The sequence below is a fragment of the Stegodyphus dumicola genome, chromosome 6, assembly GCF_044657685.1.
Source record: "Stegodyphus dumicola isolate Sdum_Otavi_A_Nest chromosome 6, ASM4465768v1".
NCBI classification, from domain to species: domain Eukaryota; kingdom Metazoa; phylum Arthropoda; class Arachnida; order Araneae; family Eresidae; genus Stegodyphus; species Stegodyphus dumicola.
In genome coordinates this window covers 88325091-88350594 of record NC_140773.1, presented here as the reverse complement: position 1 = coordinate 88350594, position 25504 = coordinate 88325091, and the positions used below count along the sequence as shown (strand labels likewise).

At 32.7% G+C, this 25504-nt stretch overlaps 1 protein-coding gene across 6 annotated transcripts in view; it reads right to left on the bottom strand.

Moving 5' to 3' along the window:
- The window catches only part of LOC118203290 (cAMP-dependent protein kinase catalytic subunit alpha-like), a 367556-nt gene that overhangs the window by 77206 nt on the left and 264846 nt on the right, over positions 1-25504 (bottom strand). For 5 of the 6 annotated variants that reach the window (XM_085818642.1, XM_085818643.1, XM_085818641.1 and 2 more), the window contains 2 exons: positions 16984-17045; positions 11040-11168 (listed from right to left, as the gene is read on the bottom strand). In XM_085818642.1, coding sequence (XP_085674768.1) covers positions 11040-11168; positions 16984-17045 — 191 coding nt within the window. Of the gene's footprint in view, positions 1-11039; positions 11169-16983; positions 17046-18666; positions 18785-25504 lie in introns of those variants that run through there. The other variant, XM_085818646.1, reaches the window with a different exon arrangement.

Below are 25504 nucleotides of genomic sequence, written 5' to 3'. Positions count from 1 at the left end.
TAGTAATCAGTATATTGTGTAACCAATAAAAATGTAATGCAGGTACTTTAGATTTCAAACAGAAAATAAGTATAAATTTGAATTTTTCCCTTTGCTATATTGTTTACGTATATTTTGATAAAATTTAGTAAGAAAATTTAGAAATTATTTGAAACATTTTTCATTTTATTAAAAAAAAATAGACCGTCCGCTGTTTTCAGATATTACATGCGGCCCGTACGTCATTTGAGTTTGATACCATTGGTACAAGAAACCATCTTATAGTCAACAGAAATTAAGACGCAATAACACGCCGAATAAATACTAATTCAGAAGTCAAACAACAAAAATCAGCGTTATATTTACAAAATTTTCACAGGACTAGTTTCGATGGATGGTGGTTCGGTAAAACCATCGAAACTAGTCCTGTGAAAATTTTGTAAATATAACGCTGATTTTTGTTGTTTGACTTCTTTCTGAATTAGTCAACAGAAAGTTGTATTTCGAATGTGCTTCTATATGTTGTTTGTAGCATATTTATTGGTCTATAGGTTGCATATTTTATATATGTTGTTTTATCTCTTGTATGTTTCTATACGAGTCTATTGTATGCCGCACATAAGTGTCTGCCCATGCTTTTTTACACATTGCTTATTTTGAGTGGATTCTTTACAAAATTAAATTAAATAAAACAACAAATAATTAAATAAAGTAATAAATTTTTATTAAACTGTTTATGCTTATCACATAAATTGTGTGCTGCAGACATTGAATAAAATGCTTATGTGAATCATTATGTTTTTTTATTAAGGTTAAAATGCGTCAATTCCCTTTTATGGTGGGATCGCCAAAACCCACAAATACCAAAAACGTTATTTCCACTGACATAACTTCACCATGTTTGTATAGTCCAATCCACAAATACCAAAGAAAAGTTATTTCCACTGACATAACTTCACCATGTTTGTATAGTCCAATCCACAAATACCAAAGAAAAGTTATTTCCAGGAAGAAGGAACTGATATAACTCCACCATGTTTGTTTAGTCTGTTTTCAGAAAAGTGCATATTTACTTATAGCTAAATAACCTTTTCAAAAATGATATATGGACTAAACTGAAAAATATATAGTGAATATGCAGTTGTTTTTGCATTATTATTTACCAATAATTCATCCGCCAAATATTTTCAGTCAGTCTAGTTGTTATACACCTAAAATAATACGAGGATAATATCATCTTAAATATATGTATTGCATTTGGTTGAATATTGTAGATCCATTTACTTGTTGTATACACTCATCTTAACTATAATTAAATAGCTTCTCAGAATGACGTGTTGTGCTTATATTTAGATATAAAATATTATGTATTGTACCCTGAAGAAAAGATGCACCTTCTAAAATTGGTGTTGCCAAATACACTAGCTTATTCATCGTCAAAAGAAATGAATAGTTTTATATAGTCGGTCTCTGAAATACTTGTAGTAAAGTTTCTTGTTTCATTCTATTCCATACTGTGTCATCTTTCCGTACTTTACTGAATGTTATTTAATAATAGTTGTTGAAATATAAAAAAGAACTAAGTTCGTCTAAATAAATGCATTTCCTGATAATATTAACAAATTTTACCACAAAAATATAACTACTCCATCTAATACCAAATTACGCCTACAAATTTTTATATCCAATCTTTAAAACATTGTAATGTCGCCATTCCGACAATGCATAACTCTTTAATCGTCCGCGAAAGTCATTTTAATTTTAAATTCACAGAACTGTTCTTTCTGATATAATGATAATAGCTAGTTCTGTTGTGACCTGATTGATCTCAGCTTTCGTGCATTTATTGGTCATAATTCTATAATCGTGATCGTAATCTGCGTCTAGATATATCAAAGCTCCGCTTTATACAAGAAGCATGAATGAGTTATCATCTGACCACAGCCCGCTCATAGTTGAACTTAGCGTTAGTAACTACAGTACACAACATAAAATGGCAATTATCACAAATTGGGCAAGTTATGTCAACAGCACATACAAGGAATGAATTAGATGATTTAAACAAGTTCACGAATGATTTGCATACTGCCCTCTTTAAAAATGGCAAAGAAGTTAATGAAGCAAGTGGTATAAGAGCCCGATTATCACAGAACTTATCAAGCATCGGATCCACACACGCAGGAACTGCCAGATTTCGCTGCCCCATGGACAAAAGACTTGTGAACAGACTGAACCAACATGTCAAACTCCAATCACAATTTGATTGGGACAGATACTTAGAATCACTTTTTCAAGATCATAATTCTATCTGGAATGCTGTTTCTAAGTATAAAGGTGCGACAATATTATTCATCTCCTTAATGGCTGTAATAGGATTGCATACAACCAAAATGCAAAAACACATCTGATAACTACGCATCGCAATCTTGCATAAACAACATTTCACACCCACAAACAGAATACTTACGCGCCACTCAGCTTATGATTCTTTCCAAGAACAAACACAAACAACATTCCATTAGTAGTGCTATCAGAGCTTATGAGAGTAGAATCGCCATAGGAAACTAAAGCGAGGAAGCCTCTTATCCGACGTTACCTTCACCTCCCTTAACTGAAAAGTAAATTTGATATTAAAGAAATTTTCTATTATGCAACTTTTTACATTTTGCTATGGAGAGTTCATAACGTTTGCATCGCCGCGCAATATTTTTTACTATCTTACAACTAATAATAAACATATCTCAACATTCGAATTTTATTTCTCATGTTCACAGTTTCGATTACCTTTTACTAAGGTAAGATTTATTCTAATATTTTCTTATCGCCAGTTAACTGCGTTTAGATAACAAATAAATAAAATGCACATTCCTTCAACAATGAGATATATCAAGAAAGGAAAAACTGAGAAAAAACCGTATTGGATAATATTAGTAATAAAATGAAGAAAGAAATGGAAACCAAGATGCTTTTTAAGTTTACCAACATCATAAATTTTAAGACCACTTTCCAACCAATTAGAAAACAACTATCATCTTTCCAATCCCAACATTAGGAAAGGATCTAAATGACCCTTTCCGGAAAGGATCTAAATGACTCTAAATTCCCTTTTCTGCGTCATACCGGCCAATAAGCTTGCTATCAGCATTGAGTAAGATCGTCGAAGCTGTAACACTTCAAAGAAACAACAATTTTATTGATGATAACAACATTCTCATTTCACAAAAGCAACGCTTTTGAACAAACAACATACATCCAACCACCAACTGTATCATGTTACGGAATTTACCCTAGCAAGGCCTGCAAAATCGACTCATCACTGGAGCATTAGTTCTCGATATCTCAAAAGCCTTTGACCGTGTATGGGCGAAAGGGCTCGCCAACAACTTAACCGTACTGGGTTTCTCGAACTACGTCATACACTTCATCAGTTTCTTATCTTTACGACAGGTATTTATCATTCGCCATAACAACACATACTCTACACGCAGAAACGTTCATGCTGGCGTACCACAAGAGTATCAATTCTTAGATAACAAATAAATAAAATGCACATTCCTTCAACAATGAGATATATCAAGAAAGGAAAAACTGAGAAAAAACCGTATTGGATAATATTAGTAATAAGATGATGAAAGAAATGGAAACCAAGATGCTTTTTAAGTTTACCAACATCATAAATTTTAAGACCAATATTCAGCACTTTCCAGCCAATTAGAAAACAATTATCATCTCTCCAATCCCAACATTAGGAAAGGATCTAAATGACCCTGCGTCATACCGGCCAATAAGTTTGCTATCAGTATTGAGTAAGATCGTCGAAGCTGTAACACTTCAAAGAAACAACAATTTTATTGATGATAACAACATTCTTATTTCACAAAAGCATGGATTTCGAAAAAACAACATACATCCAACCACCAACTGTATCATGTTACGGAATTTACCCTAGCAAGGCCTGCAAAATCGACTCATCACTGGAGCATTAGTTCTCGATATCTCAAAAGCCTTTGATCGTGTATGGGTGAAAGGGCTCACCAACAAATTAACCGTACTGGGTTTTTCGAACTACGTCATACACTTCATCAGTTCTTATCTTTACGACAGGTATTTATCATTCGCCATAACAACACATACTCCACACGCAGAAAAATTCATGCTGGCGTACCACAAGGGTACCAATTCTTTTCATACTTTATGTGAACGATATTTCACACTTAATACTACACTTGTTATATATGCTAATAATACTGTGATTATATCTGAAAATGTCTTTCAAGATCACATTCATGCGCTGGAGTTTGGTTGCAAAAATGGGAAATCCAAATAAATGTGGAGAAACCCTAAGCTATGTTATTCACTAAGCAAAGAGAGCTGGTTCAAAACATCAGATAGTGTAACATAATCATCCCGTGGGCCAAGCAGTGTAAATACCATGATGTTATTCTTGACTAAAGACTTACGTCAACTTTTCACTCCCACGTTACGTATATTATTTCCAAGTCTAGCTAGCTACAGTCTTCACTCTTAATTGCCTGTAACTCCGTCTAATCTCTGGATAATACTCACATACAAGATAATGTGTCGTCCCATGATCACTTACATCTGTCTAGTAGATAAATATAAGGAAAGATATAATCTGGATATATTTGACATAGAAACTACGCTGCTTAAAAGGTGCTAAACCTTTGTTTGCACTCTGTAATGCAATACGAAAGCGTAGATGAAACGTGTTATCTTTGAAGGATATGTAAAATATTTTGAAAAAAATGACATCAAAGAAAAGTCATATTTTATTAACTTTTAAAATGTCAGAATGCGCAGAATCTCAGAAACTTCATACTGCACATTTTCCAAAATTAAGAGAAATTAAAAGTCTTTAAAAATTTAATTTTTTTTCAAATGTTTCTTCCACCTCACAACCTAAAGATCAAATGGAAGTACACAACTTCTAAAGGGATTCTGAAAAAATGAGTGAGGAATGAAATTTCAATTGAATTTGGAACTAAAAGGCCTTGTGATATAAATACACCAACCAATCACTGCACAAGGAAAGCCTTTTTCTTGGGACGGAGATTTCATATGGATGACTCATAACGGATTTCATCATAGATTTAGCAATGAAGTGCATTTAAGATTTTTTTCTAACATTGATGAATCATAAAAAGTTGTCTTTTCGTCCAGATACAGAATTAAGAATCAGAAACGTATTCAAAAATGAAAAAATATCTTAAAATTTTGTAGGATTTCATCTTGCATGATTGTGATGCAGTTGATAAAAATATTTAATGATAAAAAAAGATTTATTTGAAGGTAATATAATTACAAATTTTCTAAGTTTTCAACATACTGACGTAAGCGATTCTTTCGACGAAGATGCAGAAGAAAAATAATTGTGTATATCAATAAATGATTGAAAAATTGCATTTGGATTGGTGCGAAATTTCTTCCAAGGAGAAGAAAGTGCGAGCCTCATGTTGCATTAATAAAACCCTTGGAAAATGGAATAAAACAGTGTTCATGATGTCACCTAAAACAACTTAGCACGAATGACTTCATGGTAATAAATCACTTAAATAAACAATTATTTTGTTTATCAGTTTTTTTATGTAATTGTTGTATTGTTTGTTGTTTTATTCACCTTAAGTTTCACAAGTTATTGGAAATTAAGAAATTTCTAAATATTTGCTTTAATTATTTCAGTTAAGAATATTTTAAATATTTAAAAGCTTTAAAAGTTATTAAAATTCTGAACATATAAGTTGTAATGGTAACTTAAACAGACAGTATTTGAAGTTTTAGTACTAGAATTAGCTTAAGGAAACATAATTACCCTTTCTGTTCTTGAGCAATGACTGTTACAATGACCATTTAATACAGCATCCATTCCCATCGGTTCCTGAATAGTCATTATAACAGGAATCGATTGAATGTTTCTAAAACTGATGTTGATCGTTATCGAAAACTGGATTATCAGAAATCAGTTACTGTGTCTGTTTTACCTTTTGATTATTTTTCTGTCAATGCAGTACCTAAGAAATGCACCCTTAAAAGTGATATTAATTCGTATTTACATGAAGTCTAAACGAAATGAAAGTTGTTTTCGTATATCTATAGATGATGAAACAAATTTCTAAACCAAATAGTATGACATTTATATTGATATGTGTTTTCCACCGTAGTCCTTTGAATTTTAGATAAAGACCGTTATGAGTAAAATACAATCCGTAACTGCTGCGATTCTCAACCGGTGGTATGCAAAGAAACAAATAATTTTTAACTATTAAATTAAAAAATTAAATAGGCAAACATCTCGTTTAAGTATTTTTCTTTAACACTCGTAAATTTATGCGATCTGAACTTTGTTTAATAGCCGCTTATAGACTTCAGCAAAATAATCCTTTTTTATTTTCACAAATACTCTTTTAGCCATAGACATAGCAAAATTTGCCATAAATCATGTTTTTAAAAGGAATAATAGGAATGAGTGCTGTATTTAATAGGAAATAAAAGTAAATTCCTATAAAAAGATAATAGTACCTTATTAATTCTTTTAGAGGTGATCGATTTATTAACATGTCTGAACTTTATTTGCCACCATTTCTGGACTCGTATTACTCTATTTTTAAATAGAATAATTTTTTACGTCCATTTGCCGTCTCATGCAGCAGGTATTTTATATTTCCGTTGCTTTGTATTCCTTACTTTTCTGCACGATTTGAGATTATCGTCGTTGTTTTTGAAGAACTCGTAATATATTCTGCATTTAAATATTTGTGGAAAATTAATAAAAGAAACTTAGATTTTCAAAATGGAAAAATGGCTAGGATTGACTAAGCGAAAAAGTGATGATTCACTCACAGCTGATGGATGCAGGACAATCTACTAGCAGTAAGAATATTGAAAAGAAAAGAAAAATTGTTTACATAAAATATAGTGAAAGCTATTTGTCATTTGAGTTTACTTGGAATGGAGATGAAATCGAACCTCAACCTCAGTGTGCTCTTTACAGTGAACTACACTGGTTATCATAAATTAAGGAAAAATAAAAAAAAAAAAACCACGATTACTGAAAAAGTTGCATGTAGAATTTAATGAAACTTACCTACAATATACAACACATAGTAAGCTATCAAATAATATAAAAAGAAATTACCAGACAAATATGGTAGTAGAGAAATTAGCACATGTATAAAATGAACAAATTGAAGGTGTGAGTTTGCTATAGGAAAAGTACCTTCAATATGGAATATGTGGTACATGGGGAACTATGTGGTACATGGGTATTTGTACTATGTGGTACATGGGGAACTTGTTGTGTTTCTTTTAATAATAATAATAATAATAATAATAATAATATGGAATATGATCGCCTCTAGAAGCAATACAGCACACACAGCGATGTATGATGCTTCATTTATGCGGTCCATCAATTCCACAGGAAGCGAGAGCCATTGCTCTTGAAAAGCCGTTGCAAGCGCGACAAGGGTTTGAGAGGGCGGATTTAGAGCAGCTAGACGTCTCCCTAAAGCATCCCAAACGTGCTCGACAGGATTCAAGTCCGGGATCGAGCTGGCCACTCAGCATAATTGTTTCCTGTTGAAGATAATCATCTACGATGCGAGCCTTGTGTGGTCTTGAGTTGTCGTCCTGTAACAGGAAAGCATGACCTATTGCCCCAGCATATGGGCGCACATAAGCACCAAGGATGTCATCTCTATAAACACGAGCATTCACGGTTCCTCTTGGAAAGACATGGAGGTCTGTGCGTCCACCTAAAAAGATGCCACCCCAAACGCAGACACGGCCCCTTCCGTATGCATCTCTTTCACGGATGTTTGACGGATAATAACGGGTTCTAGGTTCTCTATCAAATAACGCCTACTATCGCTTTCTAGACTAAACCTGAACTCATCCGTAAAGAGAACCGCCCTCCATTGATCAGGCGTCCAGTGGACATGTTGTCATGCCCATTGAAAACGGTCCTTCCTATGGCGTGACGTGAGCGGCACAGAAATGGCTGGTCGACTCGCATACAGACCACCTTCGTGAAGCCTTCTACGCACAGTTGACGTTGACACCAAACTTCCGGTGGCTGCAGCAAGGGAAGATCTAAGATGAGTCGGAGTAGCGGTTCTATTCCTGCGTGCACATAATGTCAAATATTGGTCATCGGCGCTCTTCGTAGCAGTTGGTCGTCCTTAGCTGAACCTCCTAGATGCCGAATTTGTGTTTTGAAATTGCCTCCAAAATCTATGAACTACAGAAGGACTCACATTTAGCCATCTGGCCACTTCTGTTTAACTTTGTCCTGCCTCTAAGCCTCCCAATGGCTCTCTATCGCAGTTCTGCAGGCAAATGATGCCTGGAGTTACGGCTTGTTACGAATTGGCTATCTCAGATTTCTGATGTCACTGTCACAGTGAAATATGTGGGCTTGCTCTCAAACATGGACTTTTATGCTCCTCGCTGATGACGTATTTCGAAAGCAGCGCCACTAATTTGCATATCGCAGTTTTACTCAGCTGCTCTTACTTGGCAATATATTCAAATTTTACACGGTTTGGCTTATTTTTGAGAGAGTTATCGCTAATTTTGTGATTTTTCCTTAATTTATGATAACCAGTGTATTATCTAAATCAAATATGAAAACATCCTTTCTTAAACGTCATCTTGAATCTAACCGTTCTAATTTAAAGGATAAGTCTGAAGAGTACTTTAAGAGGAAATTATCGGAAAATTAGTAAACAAATAATGAAAGGCTTTTGTTACTTCAAATGAAAAAACTTTTGAAGCTAGTTACCTAGTAAGACTAAGAATTGCCAAGACTGGGCAGACCTTTTGAGGACAGGACATTTTGAAGAAAGATGGCTCGTGATCATTTTACGCATGGGGTAAATAACGAAAATTCTCATGCAGTCAGCCCATTTGCCGAGATTTGGGTCGAGGGCGAACTACCAGCGTCTAATAACTTTGACGCTGATGGTCCTGAAATACAATGAAAGGCTAACTAGTTTTCAAATGAACTCATTCTTAATTTCCAATTCCAATTAATGTAAGACTGCTTATACAATGCAATCTGGAGGAATAATTAAAAATATTACTCTCTGAAAGGTTGTTAATGTGCTCTTTAAAACTGCTGCCTTAAGTAGTACCACATAATCAAAGGTTTAATATAAATATTCCTATTACTGAGTTTAACTTGATAATGATTAGCAAAATACAAAGGAAATCTCTTTGGACTCCCATGTATTTTTTCGCCCAGCGGAATTTATTGCTGACATCTTTGCATTATATAGATCAGCAAAAGGTATAAATGCACTTAAATAAACTAGAAAAACGCTTAGTTTTACTTAGTTACAAAGAACAACTGATCCAAATATCTGAATAATTGAAATTGTATTGTAATTTTTGATCTGCCAAAATCATAGAGTGCTTTATTAGTGTTACTGGAAAACGATGACATTTCTTCTTAACTTTCTTAACCCTCTTATCTGACCGGATACACTTACATGGTTTCCTCAGACGTACTTTTTAAATGCGTGAAGTGACAGAAGATATAGTATTCATGTAGCTAGCGAATGCTTTTACATGGTTTCTCATACTTATTTCCATACCATGTATAGAACAGCATTTGATTTCATAATTAGATTGCATAATTAGATGCCTTAATAAATATTTGCATGTTTAAATGTGTTATTCAGATGAGGAATCATTTAAGAGATCTTAGGTTTTCCCCCTTGATGTTTTCCTTAGTGCAAATGGTATACAGAGATACTACAGCACCGTGTACTTTTTAAAGAAGTTTTTGCATTAATTTAAATTAACTTGTAAAACATATACGTTCGGTTTATAACATCTGAAAATTAGGTAGCCTATAAACTTGAATGTAACAAGTAGCATTAATAAAACACACCGTACAGTAGTTGATAGTTTTTCGCTTGCTTCCTCTTATCCTTAATATGTCCTTCTTTCTAAAGACATATAAGGTATTTCTCCCGCCTTCTTAGCATGCCTTCGTAGTGTAATGGTCAGCACATGGGGTGCGTATCCAGAGGTCCGTGGCTCGACTCCCAAAGAGGGCGTTGCTCATTTTTCATCTCTCCTGCTTCCAATTAACCTAATGTCTCTACAGTAGTGCCCGAGCTGGGATTCGAACCACGGACCTCTGCGCGCCCAGCGTGCTGACCACTACACTAAGAAGGCGGGAGAAATACCTTACAGACAGATTAAACAAATATGTTGACATTACGTACTCTCTCACATCATGTAAGAAAACCTGTTTCTGAATAAACGGCATAGCTACAATATGTTACATTTAAGCAGCCTTCAGGCGTACGCCGTATAGATTTTTTAATAATAAAGGTAAAACAAACAACACACAAACTTTAATATTTTTCACTTAATATATAGATATTTTTAACAGTATCTTTAATAAAATAAAATAATAAATGAAAAAATATATAGCCCTTATTTACATTACAGTAAATACAGTATTTGGCTTCCCCCCCGAAAAAGATGTGAATTTAAATTAGTCCAATGGATTGTGATCTTGTTTAATCCGATTTATTTCTCTTCTATCGTACATAAAACGTTAACTGTGAAATAGCTTAAATCTAATATTAAACATACCATTAAAATAATACACAGAATAAAAATATAATTCACCACCTTTTTTTAAATAAAAGTGCTTTATTGAAAATGGTTGTTTAAGATTAAATAAAGTTCTCCACCGGTCAAAATAACTTTTACTAAATTTACACGAGTAATTTAATCATAACTATGATAATACGCTCAAGTCAAGCCTACATAACGTTATTCGGGTTCAGTGCTCTTATTAAAGTATCCTTTTGCAAAAAATATTTATGTGTTGCACGCTGGGAGAACATATTTAGATGCATATATCGACCAGCACGGCTTCTTTTGCGTAACGGGTATTGTTCTAATTCTTATTTTTTTTCTGCTGAGAGGAAAGATTCTCACTTTCTCCCATCATCCTTTGCTTTTTCCCCCATAACAAAACATTCGCAGACAATATCAAACACGAAAAAATGCTCCGGTACCTTTAACTTGTCTAATATCTTCATCGCATAATATTTCTTGGATTCTTTGTGCTGAACCAACATCACTCGCCCGAAGGAACCAGTACCTAGGGTCTGGATTCTCTCGAAGTGGCTGAGACGAGCTGTGTTCTAAATAAGAAAACGAATCAAAATTTAAAATGACAATACTTTCAAGTCTTAGAGCAAGTATTAACACAAAACATGTTTTAAAAGAACAATTTTTTTCCTGTTTAAAAAGTATAATTATAGTGAAACTTCTCTAGAGTGAAAACTCTCGGTTCCAGATGAGTTTTGCTTTTTTGGAAAGGCAGTCATCTTAGACAGCTGACGTTCCACACAGAAGTTTATTTATGTTCTCATAAATATTGTATATTTTCAAAGATTATCTTATCAGGTAGGTGATCGTAATGAGAAAGTTAACTATATTTATTCATATTCAATTAAACTGCCTTAATACGTATTTTGCAATTACAAAATCATTTAATATCGTCGCTGGCCCATAAATCCTTCATGGAAAATGTAATAAATGTTTTTTTACTATTAAAAAAGTAAGTTTCTTACTGTAATTAATTTTTTATTTTGTGAACAATTAATATTAAAAGAAATTTGCAAATTCTGGGGTTAAAATTATTTACATTCAAAGTGTTTTCTTTTTACTAAAACATTTTTGTTGATATGTCGGTTTATTTAGTGTTCAGTGAATAATTTGTCACGGCAAACTCTTCTGTTGAAGGATATTTGCTGTTTATTAAGAGTTATCATCGTTTTTTTTTAAATCTGAGCCTACCGTTTTCCCTTTTAGTTGTCTCTTCAATTATGCAGAACTGAGACTTGCGTGGATATGTTTTGGTACTTCCTTCTCGCCTTCTTTCGTGGCTTCAGTATGCCCCATAAAAAGTAGTCTCAAGGAGTCAGATTGGGAAGATATGGAGGCCAATCCGTGCCTGCGCCAGTAAATTTGGAATCATCCAACGCAACGACTGTATTCTCGAAAACCATCACTATTCACCAAGAGAAGTAAAACACCTGTTCGGTAATATGGTGGTGGTGATCCGTTCGGTGACTCTATTCTAGAAGTGCTCATCAAGAAAAATAAAACACTAGTGGTCGGGCTAGTCAGCGCCTGGTCGATCCTCCAACGTTAGCTTTGTGGCGACAAATTATTCCAAATATGCAATGTAACGTTCACTAGTGAATGTTTTTTGCATGAAAAGAGGGATGATTATGCCTATTATGAATTTGCTGCTTACCACAGCTCAGACAATAACTTTGAAAGAATGCAATGGTTTCGCTTTACACAATTTGGGGATTTTCGAAACCACAAAATCGCCACTTTTGTTTATTTACGAATCCATTGAGGTGGAAGTGTGCTTCATTTGTGAACCAGATACAGCCAATATCAATTTCCTTCACTAGCAACCATTGTGGAATATGGTCTGCCCTTTGTCGTTCAGCTTGTACGGGTATGGCCTAATGACTTTGGATTGTGAATGGAAACATGTCTAAGCTGTTTCTCAGTTCTTTCTGCATGCTAAAACACTTCAAGCCAGTTTCTGCTATAATTATTAGGACGAATTCGCTTGGAGTTTGCTGAATAATTTTAGAAACAGAGTCGACATTTTCAGGAGTAACTACATTTTGCCTATGACCAATATTCCCTACCAGATCATCGGCCACGCTGCCTGTCCTTTGGAATTTGGCGAAGAGCTTGAGACTGGTTTTCACATGGGGTCTTTGGGAAACAAAATGGTGTCTGAAAGTTAAGCCTTGTTGCCATAGGACTGTGTTCTAACCTTTGTTCAATGAAATACATGATTTCAACATCTTCTTTTTGTACGCTAGCCTCTTTTCACGTTTCAAAGGTGGAATTGAGTCTTGGTGCGCTATTTATATACACTAATACGTATTGCGATGACAACTCCATCTGTTGTCAGCTTTTGTAGCTATTATTTTGAAATTTCTGTCTAACATTTTTACAACTTTCACAATAAATATACCGCCTTTTTACATTCCTTTATCGAACTTTGTTTTCGAGATTTTTATTTTAAAACCAGGACCAGGTTTATTTTAAAACCTTCCAATTACAGGATGTTGCTAAACATCCTGTAATTGGCAGAAAGAGAATTCAGAATCCTCTACTGTAACTAAAAGACCTTCTGTATAACTGGAAGTTGGACTGATTTCGCATTAATTAATTAAAACTTATTTCATTAAAAGTAGAGAGAAGTCTAGATCATAGATAAATATTGGCGTTCCAATAAGCTGAGATAAAGAGAATGGTTGATCTGTTAAGCGACAATACTAATCACAACTTCAGAAGTATTCTGAGGAAGAGGAAAACCAATTCAGGCAATTTCTTCAAAGAGAGAATATTCAATAAATAAATCAAAGGCAGATGTGCAAGAAGGTGAAGGATAGCTGAATTTCCGCCTTTCATAAAAGACTCAAATTAAACTTAAATTCTGTGCACATACCTAGTAGCTTTTAAGTATTTTCATAATTAATCAATCTGTAAATTTCTCCACTAATCCTAAATGCCACTAATTCGTGGCATGTTTTAATATTCTTAAGAATATGATATTTTACGATTTCGGAGCAGGCTTACGAACCAGCGTCCTGTATGGCAAGTGATTTTCATAATGAATGTCACTGAAGAATAAATTTTGCTCATTACGCAAAGCATAACTGTATTTGTTTGCGCATTATTTCTGCCAGATCAATTCTTCATTTCAATAAAGTAGAATCTTCACATCTCTCTGAACTGGTTTATTATTTTAAGAGAGGTTCTGTATTAAATCAAACTCAACCAGCACATCTCAAATAATAAGGATCTCAAATAATATCTCTAATAATAATCTCAAAATAATACACGAATTCACATACAAAGTACATCTTGTTCTGTGGAAGTTCCCCCCCCCAAAAAAAAGACAGAAAAAAGTCATACAAAATAAAGTAAACGTTGATTGCTTGATATGCAGTGTATATTTTTCAAGCATTTGTTTCTTGCAAAAGTTTATACCATGATATTATTTATTGTTAGTATGACATCTACAATACTTCTAATTTAGACAATATAGACAATAGACAATAATAATTCAAGATATTACGGATAATTCAATTTATATTCAGAATTTCATATGTATGATACGGATAAGTAAAGTGCAGAGCTAGAAATGCGTTTTCGTTTTCCCCCTAAAACTCTATTTTCCACTAGTTTTCTGTAAAGTAGCATATAAAACTGTGAGGCCACTCAACCATATTCACGTTATTGGTAAGGCTTCTCAACCATGTAAATATATATAATAAGCGTGTATTGCTCACGTTATCGGTAAGGCTTCTGGTCAACAGCAGTACTATTTATTAAATTTTTAGGAGTCAAAAATCGTACGCGGATTTGGAATTGCGCGAGATGGTGGAGCTTCCTACAAACCACCTACCTCAAAGGACAAGTATAAAGTCAATATGATAATAATTTTGTTATTTAGAAAACATGACACGTAAGAAAATAATATGCTGTCTTTGATACATATTCATGTTTGACAATGATCTTTCGTGGCATTTTATAATGTAAGAAAATGCAAAATAACATCAGTAGTTAACAATGTATTGAAACGTGTACTGAAAATCTATTATATTTCATAGAATATCTTTAGCAGCATAAAGTAATTAACAAAAGGAGTAACTATTTCTTTACAATGGATTAACAATCCTAGCTCAGTTTGCAAGTCAATTAACAACAGCTTAATTGAATGGTATAATTTGTGTTTAAGAATAGTCACCATTTATATTTTTAATAAGTTATTTAAAAATTTATTTAGCACTGGTAATATTTTTGTCATAAATTTTAAGAATAATTAGTTAATACTGATAGATATTTGATCAAAGGTTATTAAATAATATAATTTGTACTAACATGCACTGTTTAAATAACAAATAAATAATTGCATTGCTAAAAAGTAAAAACATAATGAATTAAAATATATTGAGTAGACTACCGACTAACCGAAGCAATACCGAGTACTGCGTCTACGAATAACCGAAAACCATACTTAATAAGACAGCAGCTGATAAACTAGAGAAAGATGGAAATTGTAACTGTAGTTGACAGAAAATACTATGAACAGTTTATCTATTCTAATCAATTTAATTTTAAGATTACGTTCATTTGATTATCATTTAAATGAAACTAAATCAGCATTTAAAGGAACACACCTCAAGACAGAATGAACAATATTTTGTTTTATAGTGCTCCTGTTTTTCTATAGGATTCAACGGAAAACAAAACAATAAGGGGTACTATTCTGTTTTGAGGGCCGTAAGAAAATTGCAGCGAAAATGTATGCGCAAAAGCGCCAAATCTAGCAAACGCGCCCATTTAACAGCGCACCAAATCTAGCGTACGCGTTGATTTCAGATTGCGTAAGTTTATATAGTTCTCTATTTCTTAAGACGCAATTTAAATACTAGTTTAATTTTTAAATCCTTCTTTGATAACCTATGGATTTAACAATTTGGGAATTGCACATGACGAAAAGTCGGCAATAGAATTTGGGGTAAAGTGCAGAATCACCCACTGCTTGACGCGTTTTTAAGAATTGCACATACTCGGTATCCATGCGCACATCGACCTATTTTCACTTAAAAAAAAAAATCCTAGAATTGCACAAAAATGGCACTGCGCACACCCTTGACTTTATCTATGTACACATCGACCTATTTTCACTTAAAAAGTAAAAGAAAATTGACAAAAATACAATTATTTTTACCCCTGTAAAAAGCGGCAAACAAATAAGTGAACGATTCTGCACTTTAAAGAGAATATTTTCAAAGAAAAGGCATCATTCATTATAGAAAATTACGTTTGAACAACCAACGAGATAAAATTATGCTTTAGCGATAAGTCGGTAGCGAAGTAGCGATGCAGGCATCCATTCAGTTATGTTTAGCAATTTTTATATAAATTATAATAATGATCTGAAATAGTTATTTACTCTTATGCTTCCATTCAGTCATGTTTAGCCTTTTTCATATAAATTATAATAATAAAATGTATTATATGAAATTAACCTGTCATCTAAATTAAAACATCAATCTTAGATAGTTATTTACTATTATAACTTCCTTTCTCGCCGCAATTATTAGGGTTGCCGCAATTATTTTTGGCAGCATTAGCATCAACGATAATTTGGCGATTTTTTACAGCCCTCGAAACCTAATAGTACCGATTAAGGTTATACACTTAATTTATTTTTGCGATGTAGCAATTTATTTGAATTGATAATTTAACAGTATTTATATATTTCAGATTTTTAAGTTACATATTATTGTGAAAAAATAGGTTTTTAAATACTATGACATCATCTTGTAACACTGCTGCTATTTCAAGCATTTTCTTCTCTCTTTCGCATATCCCGAAGAAATTTTGTTTTATTCTGATTATTCATGATAGCAACCTTTTCATCGTTCCGTAATAAACAAACTTAATTTCTTATTAGACAATGCCTGATTAATTTGCAACCTGGTTAATCTGTCCCTGGTTAATCGAGAAAGTTTACAATTGGGTGCCAATATTTTTTAGCAATTATTTTTGACGCCAAGATCGGCGGCAGGAAGGCACAATTTCAAGATAGCGGCTACACAAAACCAAAATAAGTTAAGAATATGAGAATTGCACAAACTCTGTGTCCATATACACATCGATCTATTTTCGCTTAAAAAAACATCAGAGAATTGCACAAACTAGGCATTGCGCACTACCTTAACTTTGTCCCTGTACACATCAATCTATTTTCATTTAAAAAAAATCAGGAAGCTAAAACAAAGATAAAACTATCATGGTAACCAGAAATGAGGTTTCATCGCCAAAATTTAACAAAATTTGTCGCTAATCGAATGGGCACGCAATTCTACAGTAGAGCCTGAGAATTCACCACATTTAACTTACCGACGATGGATTGTTCCATTTGTTTTCAAAGTCCTTCTTGGCTTGTTCCAGATAAAGTTTAACTGCAAAGAAATAAAATACGAAAAATATCAATTTAAGTAAATGTCACAAACGTTAGTTAAGACAGTTACTCTTAACTAACGTTTGTGAGTTAAAAGTCTTAGTTTTGGTGCTCTTCTGTTATCCTGACCGGATTTAGAAATCTATGTATATATGCACATGTGTATGTATGTATGTGCGTATATGTTAGTTTTGATACACACTACATACCTACGTATATGCATGCATACATGAACATTTACATCCATCCATGCATACATACATACATATCTGAATCTAGTACTGATAACAGAAGAATACCCTCACGGTTTAAGGTTTATCATTTTATAAAATTGAAGCACTAACATTTGCAAAATATTTATTTTTATTTATATTTGCAGTTAATTTTCCTGTCATTGTTTTGGACAAATAACAGTTTATGGGTTAATTTTGAGTTAGACTACGAGGCTAACGATTTTTGGAGATATATTCTTTATAGACTTCTTTAGAAAGACAATAAACAGAGAAATGTGGCTGACAAATAATTGGCTCTCAAAGTATTCCAGGGTCAATAACGATTCACTAAAACTCCAAATTGTTTGACATTACACATTTATTACACCGCAAGTGTCAAAATTCAATATGTGCATATTTAAATATCACAAAAATAAGCTTTTTTATAGCTCAAAAACAAAGAGTAATTTATTCTTAAAGGAAAACAGAATAGAAGAAGAACTAGCAATATTTTGCTGTTGCCAGAACCTAACTACTAAAAATCGTACAGTTACAAATATGTCAAAATAAAATTCAGCACGCATCATTCAAAGATAAAAATAAAATATAAACAAAAAATTAACTTATGTTTCAACTACTTGAAAGATACAATTTTTCAAAGTGGCAGTTTTTATACACAAATAGACAATTTTTATTTCACAGATATAATTTTTACAAGCCTACATACATAATAAGCCTACATTGTAGCCCCAACTGAAAACTGACAAATTTAATTAATTCTAGTCTTCGTTGAAATCAATAGACGCCAACATTTGCTTTATTTCAAGCCAAAGTAAAAAATTACAAATACTTTTAGTCACATACTTTGCTTTAATATTCTTCTGATACGCAAGTATTGAAACAATCGATTAATTAATGACTTTATAAGGTATTTCTCCCACCTTCTTGGGGAGCCTTCGTGGTGTAGTGGTCAGCACACTCAGCGCGTAAAATTGAGAGGTCCGCGTTTCAATTCCCGGCGAAGGCGTTGCTAATTTTTCATCTTGCCTGCTTCCAAAAATCCTAATGTCTCTACAGCTTTATTACGAAAAAAGCCAAACTACACCTCGAAAAAATTGGGGAATTTATCTGATAACACAAAGTAATTAATGCTTATTAGTTCAGATCAATCACTTAAAAACCACACTGTAGAAGAAGCTTATGATGCTAACCAGCCATACTATGAACCTTCTACTAGTTACTGCATTTTAGAGAGGTTTCACTACATTTGTTCAGTTTGCATTCAGATAAATGGATGAATGGCAATTTCAGTCTTAATAGAGAAATTCAAAATAGGTCTATATTTTGTCAGAACGCTAACATTATTTCTATAAATATGGCAAAAATTTCAGTTTTAAGTTTCAAACTTACCAATAGTATCATTTTCATATGACTTCTGCTGATTCGAAGTCTGCGCACCCATTATAAACAAATAGATTTTTTAACTTCAAGATGTTGTTTAATCGAACGTAAAATAGAGATCAACATTCAATTTATAAAAGTCAGCAGTATTCAAATGTTTTTAGACAAAATTAATTTAGCGTACATAACAACTCTCACGTGAACGAAAAATTTGTAAGGTTGCCATTACGATTAAGAGATAACAAGGAAAAGCATTTTAATATTTTTTTTTATTTGAAGGTATCGCAAGCTACCCTTTTTGCCTTTAAAACTATTTTAGCTTTTAAAATAATTTGCCATGTATACGAATACTGTGGTTGAAATTTAATTCACAAAAGATCTTACCTTAAACATCGTTTGTTCAATTATTTCTGCCGCATGTGCTAACAGCACAAAAATTATTTCAAACGAGAACAGTCTTTCATTAGTTATTACATACAAATCCGGTTGGCATCATTTGTCCTTTAAACTGGGTATAAAATTTTTGCTGCTTTCTTGTATGGGATATGAAGAAATGTTATGCCCGATTTCATTCTCTTAATAAAAAAACCCACACTTTTGAGTCTATTTTGACTCAGAAAAATTTATCATTTCGTAAGAACATGTTCCATTTTGGGAAATATATATTATAGACCTCTCCAGAAATTGAAGTATACTTTCTCTCCGCTCTCTCTAATCATGGATTTATATTTTTGCAAATATATTTTTAAAATCTGTAATGTGCTCAGGTTTAATGGTTCCGTTCAGTTTTAGTAAATTAAAGATTCTTTTCCTCCTGAATGAATGTCACAGGCGGCATTAGGCAATAAATTTTTCTTCCATTGCTTTTCCCAGCATTTTAATAGACGAACTCTTCAAGGTTAGGTTGTGGTGACCATTAAGCATTTTTATTTCAGAGCAGAAGATGTGAAAAATGTGCAGTGCCCATCCCGAGACTCGAATTCCTGACCTTCCATTTTTTAGCTGAACATCTTTTCCAGTTGCACCACGAAGGCATGCAAGTAAGGAGGACGAACAACCTTACATTCTAATTAAATGGCGATTCCCCAATTAAATGGCGACTAGGAAGGTCGGGACCTAATTGTTAACCCTGGTGGTAACGAATTATCGTTGGTTTAGTTTTACATTTTTAATTTGGAGTAGGAGATGTGAAGAAAAGTGCAGTGTCATCACCGGGGACTCGAACTTTTGAGGTTTTCTGCCGATTTCTGGCTGGATATGCTTTCAGAGATACCACGAAAGAGCGCAGCAAGGAAGCAAAAAATATCGTACAAGGTTAGGCTATTGTTACAGCAAATCACTCTTGGGCTAGCTACCTAAGCTGGAATAGTCTTAATGCAAGATTTTCTAAGAGAAAGTGTCTGGTATTCTTGTTACACGTAGGAAAAGTACAAAAGTTTTTTTACACCTGTTCGGTCACCAAAAACGAATCTGAAACGATTAACCGAACTGTTCATGCTACAGTCACCCGTCAGCTGATCCTTTAAAACCATACGCAGCTTTCGAAAGAAATCAATGAGCGGCGGTTTTGATTACAGTTTTGGATAAATATTCTAAATAAAAATGTTCTCACTAAATGCTAACAATAAATCTTTATATAAACATTTCCATTGTTAGATTAATCGATACTTCCTTGTTAAACCAACCCCGCCGATGAAACTCGTCCTCGTCGATTAAAGTCGAAGTTCCTCGTCGATAAAACTGGCACATTTAATCTCTCAATCTGTAACGTACAAATTTTAGAACAGCGTTAAAACCATATACGGTACTCACTTATAACGAGAAAGTACCAATTAATTTTCATCCTTACCATAACTTATAAATTACTGTATGACTTTTGTATAAAATTTTTTTAAGATTAAAAAAAGTATAATGCTGTTTAGAAATATGACGTGTTAACTGATGGATGGTATGAGTAGTGATAGGTGAAAGATAAGATGGGAATGACCTAGCCACAATGATAAGGAAAGCGAAATTAACACAGAAACTTATCAAGCTCCAAAACATTCGATATTTGTGCGTTTAGCGACGAAACAGTCGTTTCCGTTGGGGCCATTTCCCTTTTGCATTATTCGTAAAAAAAGACATGAGGATATTGTGTACTGAGAATAGTTTGTCTGAAGCATTTTTTTAATCGAAAATCAACATAAAAAATTATTATGCATAATATGTATTCATGTAACGTCCCACGTAATAAGTCAAATGGGGAACATGACGAAATGACAAAAAGAGGCTGAGGTTCCAACTTCACAGGAAGATGAGTGAATATGATAAAATTTCGAATAAAATTTATTTTTCGTTTGTTTTCAAAAGTAATAAAAAATTTTAAATAAATAAAAAAATCTGAAAGGATTCAGATTTTAAATTACATCTAAAGGGGCGTTTCTTTAACGTTTTGTGTGTTATCTTTATTTATTAAATATCATGTTCTACTTACTCAAACCATAAAATTCAGTTCAACAGTCTTGCGTGCTGGAGATAATGTTTTCCCATTGCTCGCTTTGATATCATTATTTCTTAATAAAGTTTCGTTGAAGTGTTACAAAATATGAAATCTATAGTAAAACAAATTTCAAATTCAAATTAGGGCTTCCACATGCCCGTATTCTACGGAAGATTACGTTATTCAAATTTTGATGGCTCTAGGTAACGTTGTTTTATCACAATACGATAAACATACCTACATTCATGCAGATTTTGGATTATTTAATTTCTTTAATTATAATACAGGGCAGTAATATTTGATGGTAACAGTTTGAAAATTTATTCGCTGTTTATAGGTTTCAACGCAAAATGTCAAAACGAAATTAATAGTCTTTCAGGGCAAATTGCCCCTTCGGACTAAAGAAAATTTCTTTTCATTTTTTTTTGTTAATATGAAGTTTGTACTCCATTTGTTTTATAAAATAAAATTTAGTTATGATAGAGTTATTTATACTGTTTATTTTTTCACGAAATTCAATTGGTAGCTATAATAAGAATGAAGGTTATTTGCGTAATTAAGGTAACTAAGTGACATTTTATTTTTACTAAAAATAAGATTTAAGTTGATCATTTCCTTTGTGGCCAGCTCGACTCCCGAACTTGAATCCTATCGAGCACGTTTGGGATGCTTTAGGGAGACGTCTAGCTGCTCTCAATCCGCCCTCTCAGACCCTTGTTGCGCTTGGAACTGCTTTGCAAGAGCAATGGCTCTCGCTTCCTATGGAACTGATAGACCGTATAATTGAAAGCATCACACATCGTAGCATGTACTGTATTGCTCCTAGAAGCGATCGTATTCCATATTGAAGGTACTTTTCCTATAGCAAACTGACACCTTCGATTTGTTCATTTTATACATGTGCTAATTTCTATACTACCATATTTGTCTGGTAATTTCTTTTTATGTTATTTGATACCTCACTATGTGTTGTATATTGTGGGTAAGTTCCATTGAATTCTACATGTAACTTTTTCAGTAATCGTGATTTTTGTGATTTTTCCTTAATTTATGATAGCCAGTGTAGTAAACTTATTTGGAAGGAAAATGCAAAATCATTTACAGAATCCTCTGAACAGTGCATGATTTAAAAAATTTCTAATTTGAGAGAAGTGAGAAGAAGTGAAATTCTTTCCACTTTGTTAATTACACTTCGTTTTCACGACTGCTGAAGAAAGTAACTTTCACATTTTGAAAACCGGATATTTTCAGCTCTCTAGGAAAGAAAAAAGTACTACAAATGACAAATTAACTTCGTGCAACTCTAAAATTATTAGCCAAAGGAGCGTTAACCGAAAGGGTTATTAGTCTCGAAACGGGATTTTGCGTTGAATCACTGTAAAAGGCTGAATCACTTTTCAAGCTGTTGCCACCAAATATTATTGCATTGTATTATTTTAAAAGAAATTAAATGAAGGAGAATGTGCATGAATGTAGTTATGTTTCTCGCATTGGGAAAAAACAAAGGTACCTAGAACGGCCAAATTTTGAATAAAGTAATCATCCACCCGAACATGAGCACCTGGAAGCCCAAATTTTGAATTTCGAATTAGTTTTATTAGCTATTTCACACTGTGTAAAATTTAACAAACTGAACGATTTCAAAGCAAGTAATAGCAACAGTATACAGAAGAAACATTTTTATATCCAGCGGGCGAGACTGTATATCGGAAACTTTGAAGATATGCTGTTTTTAAATATTTTGCGATATTGCTGTTGAATTGAATATTATGTGGTTTAAGTGCAAAGAAAATGGTATTTAATAAATAAAGGTAACATACAAAATGTTAAAAATGCCCCTTTCGGCGTAATATAAAATCTGAAAGCTTTCAGATTATTTTTTGTCCTTTTAGCTTTTTTGAATGTTTAAGCATAATCCAGGATAAATATATGGCATAAAAGGATTTGAATTTGCGAAGGGTATAGGCCTTCCTAATTATGGTTTTGCTATTAGCTCAGTTATTACTGCGAAATCAAAATAAATGAGTCATACGAATTTTCTAGAAAATTTGCGAATGAGGGCAGAGGTAGTTAAATGCATCGTTTAACTCCATAAAAATATTACTAATTCGTTTCATTTTTATATCCTAAGTCTGGTTTTGATGTGCAAGATTAAAAACCAGATGGGTATTTTTAAATATTTAATTAATGAAAACGAAGTTATTACACTTTGAGGAATACGTTTCTAGTAGAGGCACAGAACTTTTGGCAAGTATTAATTCTTAACTTACATTTATATTTGAAGTCGCATAAAGGAAGAAATGTGTATCTGCAATTAAAAGAAATGTAAAACTTTTCTGATAAGATCAGTGGCTTTTTGTGTATTTCCTTCTGTTATCTTCAGCGATAGAAAATCCCAATTTCTCATAGATTAACAAAATTTTACTTAAAACAAGACTTGATAACTACAATAAATTTTTATGACATTTTAAAATTTTCATTGCTTTGATATTTATTTTTAATGTGCAGTATAAATAACTTGGTGTAAGCTATTTCAGCAATGAAATAATATAATTTCGAAAGTATATATTCTCATAATAGGGATTTAACGGGATATACTCTTAGACTAAAACATTTTGCGTTCACGTTTTTGCACTATAAAATATGTATTCAACTATTGAATGAAGAAATGAAAAAAAAATTAATTAAGAAATAAAAAATTATTTAATGATTATGAGATTATTTCATCGTTTCGATGAAGCAGATTTTTGGTTAACCGATTAACCGAAGCGGACTTTTACTGTAATTGAATACAGTAATTTTTAAATTTTATTTAAATGTAATCGATTTATTTTAACAAATAGAAAAAAGAATCCTCTGCTGAATTTCACACTCAGAGACTGTTTCTAGGTTCCAGTAAAATTATTTTGAATATTCCGGTTTTTAATTAAAACTTTAAAATTAGGATGTAATACATCTTCCATTCGAAAGCAGCGTGCTACATAAAAAAAATCTCATAAGAACCTAACAAGATAACTTTTGAATGTTGTATTTATAAACTGGCTATAAGTGCGTTTTTAAATTAATACTGAAAGCGCTAGAGAAAATTTACTTTTTGTTTATAATAACATAGCATCTGCCTTTCTTTATCTTCAAAACTGTTTTTGTATGAAATTTGAACTAAGATTTGCTTTAACATAACATTAAAAAGATAATAGGGTAGATATTTGGCCCTTAAATGAAAATAATAATGACGATAATGATGCTATTGATAATACTACAAATAGCGATTGCGATGATGAATGTGGCAAATATAAATATAATGATAATCGAACCATAATTTAGAATCGATATGCAATATCAATTTAGACTCGTATTGCAACTCCTGAATATGAACTTTAAAGAAATATAAAAAGAAATATTTTATTATCGTTAAAAAAATCCCTTTGCTATGAAAGAAGTGCTAATAACAATTACCTTCTCCTTCCATGATGTTGTTTACATTAAAAAAAGAAGGATCCCAAGCCTGAAAATTTCTTAGAAATGTTTCTTTCCGGAAACTTAAAAGTGGTGCTGAAACATTTCAAACATTTTAAAATGCTCCATTATTGCTTTGAAAATGATGGATGATATAAAATCTCCAGGGGTGGGAAGGAATATTTTTTGCCCTTTAGAAATTTCTGCACGTCGTTTTCTAGGATAAACAGCTTAATGTCAGCTAAAAGTACTTCAGGAGATGAGGAAAATATTTTGCCACTACATAGTACGTTATGAAATAAGCAGTCTGCTTATTGAGGATACAAGAATTTTCTTTCTTTATCTTTTTTTGAGCTTTGTATTTTCGCAGATAATACGTTTTCGCAATGAAGCAAGTAAGTTGATCCATGCCATTCCGAAAATCGCATTTGGCTTTTTCATATCATATTCTAATCTGGCTATCCTTATATTTTTTCAAACATTTTTTATTATTTTTATTTTGAAACTAAGCCAATAATAATGGAATGATGATCTCCAAACTTTTATTGAATCAATTGTGGTAATAAATCCTCGCAAAAACGAGAGAAAACATTTCTGTTATTTAATACGGTATAGAATAAAAACTACCTCGTGATACCTTCAGAAATTTTAACAAGAAACAGTATGAAAACAATAAGTATAAATAAACGATTCCTGTCTGATTTACATCAAGAAACTGTATTTTTGACTTGAAAAATGTACTTAACAAAATTTTCCAAAACTTTTCGGGCAGTCAAGCTACCTCACACTATTATGAACGTAGCAACCACTCACCTTAGCAAGATTTGGCAATGAGTAAAATATAAGGTCTTTAATTTACGTTCTGCGTAGTTTCGTGGATAATCTGTTATCAGAGAGCTACCATTCGAA